Raw genomic sequence first — 3,395 nt, forward strand, 5'->3', positions numbered from 1 at the left:
TTAATTTGAGACATGAAGGTTAAATTCGATATTTCTCCCTTCAATCTACTGGACAGCAGGTTTCAGGGGTTTCCACATATTTTACTAAACTGATTGTTCGGTTTATTACTCGTCGCAGGAGCGGTCCCGACCGCCCCCCGATTAAATTGGAACATTTTGGGAAACGGCAGAACAAAAACTGTAATAGTCCAAAAAAAGAACAGATCCAATTCAGCGTAATGGCCCGACATTAAAACGACCGTGTTCAGAAAATTACCACATTAAACCGGATGAAACTCATCTGAAGGACAAGAGGGGTGATTTATGACCACATTCTGTAGGATTTACTGTAAAAACCGGCGCTTTCATGTTGCTCAACGGTGCAAAGCAGCAAACAGAAAAGGAAAAGGAAGCAGAATGAAGTTGTAACGCTGAGGTCGCAGCAGTTTCCTATTTGCAGGGTGACCGGTGACACATCCACAGTGCAGCAGAGGCCTTCGGGGTCAGCTTTGTCTCTCCAAGGATCTGAAGACTCTCGCTGTGTCCAGCTGGGAGTCGCTGATGTTTACAGCAGAGCATCCACTCTGGGGATATTCCCGTTCCCTGCATGAACAGTTCCTGCTTCTGCCTCTGGAACCGAATGTAGCCCAGCCGGCGTGGGATCGAATCCCACCTGAACTTTCTCTTTCATGTCTCTCACCACCACCGTGTTGCCGTAGATCAGAATCACCTCACATGCCAAGTAACCAACCAACGTAGAGGGATTTATCTTGGTGACAGGCGGAAACACACTGTATTGATGTCAAATAACGGGTGTTCACCTTCTGACATTATCCCGGCTGAATTACTTTTGATTTGAGTCTTGTTTTTATTACAGCCAGAGACAAACATCCAGCCGGTTCGAGGTCTGACACCAGTGCCAGTGAGCCTCTAAATATGTTATGAACGACTAGACATTCACAGCCTTGAGGTTGTGCCAGTATGTATGACGCAATACAACTGCAAGTGACAGCCCTACACGGCATTGACCTCCTAAACACACTAATTAAATATAATATTTAGACTGTACAATTACAGACACCTTGGTTTGAAGGATGTCTGACACACAGTCTCTGGATTCTGATTTAATGTTTTTTAATCAATTGTGTAGCAATGAAGCTACCTGTCACAAATTAAAGGAATAATTTAACCTTTTTTTAATACGTTTATTGGCAGCTGCTGGCTGTAGACTCGTATTAACTGTAGGGGACATCGCCCGCTTATATAATTTGTGGCAAGAAAGCAGCAAAACTGTATTTTCTAAAATGTTTCATCACAATCCTACAACGTATTTAACCACTCAGGCTCACTTCGTAGAATCAACTTTTATTCTCTGCCTCACCTTGGCCTTCTCAAAGTCGAGGTCCTTGCCGATGGTGGTGAGCAGCCTGCACAGGCACTCCAACGACTCCTGGTCGTGATTTTTCAGCAGCTTAACAACACAGTCGTGCATGATGGCCTCTGTTAACATCTTGAGCTTGAAGAGCTCGCCGATGAACTTGATGTTGCCGATGGAACGCCGCCGGGCCTTGTCCTTGGCCTCCTCCAGCTCTTCCTGAAGCCGCTCACGCTCCGTGGCCTGAGGGGACAAAGGAAACATCAAACAAATACTTTTTTTTTTAAGACTTTGAGTTTCTCTCTCTCTCTTTAAAAATGTTTTGGGTACAGCCGGCGTTGAGTAATTCATAGACCACGTACCGACGCAGCAGAGTCCAGCTCTTTCTGCCTTCTCTCGAACACCACATCGTCCACCTTGTCTTTCTCGAACTCCTTCTGGCAGCGGTTTAGCAGCAGCTTGCGAAAGTTCACTGTGGTGTTGGGTTTGTCTGTCATGGGCACTCTGAGCTGTACGTGGACAGGAGACAGAGAAGATAAAGTAAAGAAACACAAGTACTTTAGACAAATGTATAATGTTGAAGACCAGGAAATACTGCACAAAACACACCTTTGTCTCATACATGCCAACATTTCCATTTCCGTGTGTGTGTGATTATTTTAAGCTCCTCATTGCTGAAATCCATTTTTAATGAACAGCGACCCATTTGAAAGAATTATTAAAAGACGACTTATTTCATGTTTTCGCCAAATTCAACACAACAGCAGCCTTCTTTTCATCTCCCACTACTTACGATAATGCGTGTGCACATCTGAAAATGTTGCACACTATATCGTCACATTGTACTGACCTGTGCTGTGTCGCGCCACATTATATTGCATCAAGGCAGAGGTGAATCTAAACCCATCGATCCGTTCGCAGCTTAAACATTTAGCGAGTTGTTGAATGTACATTAAGATGCAAATTACATTGGTTTCAGTTACGATGCACACGCCTACAGTAACCTGCAGTCTGTTGAATTAGGAAAACGTCCCCTTTAAATGGACCACAGATAGTTGAGGTACGATTATTTATTCACTTCCCCCTTCAAGATCCTCCAGATCAGTTGAATTATTTAAACCATTGACCTTAGAAACACAAACACGCTTCTTTTCTGCCCCGAGGTCGGCGTGCTTCAACCGTTCTGACTTGCTTACCGTGGCGAGGCAGCGGCACATGTTTCCGTAGGCCACGGAGAAGCTGGGCTCGTCGATGGCCTTCTCGAAGACCAGGTCGATGACCCCTTTGAGCCTCTCTTCGGTGTCGATGGTCAGGTCCGTCACCTGCTTCATCAGCTGGTTGAACTTCTGAGGCGTGAGCTTGTTCAGGATGCTGCGTACCTTCCTGAAGAGCTCCTGAGGGGAATCAGTCATAAGGGGCGGTTAATCAATCATGTTATTTGGAGAGCATCTTTGACGTATCATTAAAATCTAACTCAGTTAGAGGGCTGTAGTTTTTGATAAAGACACCATTTCCAGAGTATATAACACTCATTTTGGTTTTAGATGAAAGAAAAACAACAACAGACACAACGTGAAGACAAGGCAGCATAAAACAAATCACATAAACAACCAAAAGGCTTACAACTAACAGGAAATTACATCAGGCAATGAGTTAGCAGTATTCAGTCACAGGACATTCAGTGGTGAAACAGTCCTTAATCCTAAAACTTTAAAAGCACTTTCACCAAAGACAGTGCAGGTTCAGGGAATGATGTACATCATTTGTCCCTGTGATCGAAGGCTACAATTACAGAAACCAAGATATATTACGCTTAATTTAATGTGTGTTTGTGTACATGTCTGTGCGTACAGTTGGACCCACCTGTGTTTTTTGAATCTCGGGATCATCTGCAGGGCTTTCCCTCTTCAAGCCAGGTTTCCAGGCATTCTCTGATTTTTTCAGCTGAACATCATCATTCACCGACACGTTCATGATGATCTTCCTGGGTGGAGGCCGCCGCGCCCCAATGTTCATAAGCTGTGGACGGAGTGAAAGAGAA

The 3,395-nt window shown here is 44.4% G+C and overlaps 1 protein-coding gene across 1 annotated transcript in view; it reads right to left on the reverse strand.

Moving 5' to 3' along the window:
* Positions 1-3,395, reverse strand: part of eif4g3a (eukaryotic translation initiation factor 4 gamma, 3a) — a gene marked incomplete in the record, with an annotated part of 46,825 nt that overhangs the window by 10,171 nt on the left and 33,259 nt on the right. Inside the window, 4 exon segments of the mRNA XM_035661290.1 lie at positions 1,361-1,597; positions 1,717-1,863; positions 2,551-2,748; positions 3,218-3,373. Of these exon segments, the coding sequence (XP_035517183.1) occupies positions 1,361-1,597; positions 1,717-1,863; positions 2,551-2,748; positions 3,218-3,373 (738 nt within the window).

The sequence above is a fragment of the Morone saxatilis genome, unplaced genomic scaffold (genome assembly GCF_004916995.1).
Source record: "Morone saxatilis isolate NCDOM2014 unplaced genomic scaffold, NCSU_SB_2.0 Contig18, whole genome shotgun sequence".
In the NCBI taxonomy this organism is placed as follows: domain Eukaryota; kingdom Metazoa; phylum Chordata; class Actinopteri; family Moronidae; genus Morone; species Morone saxatilis.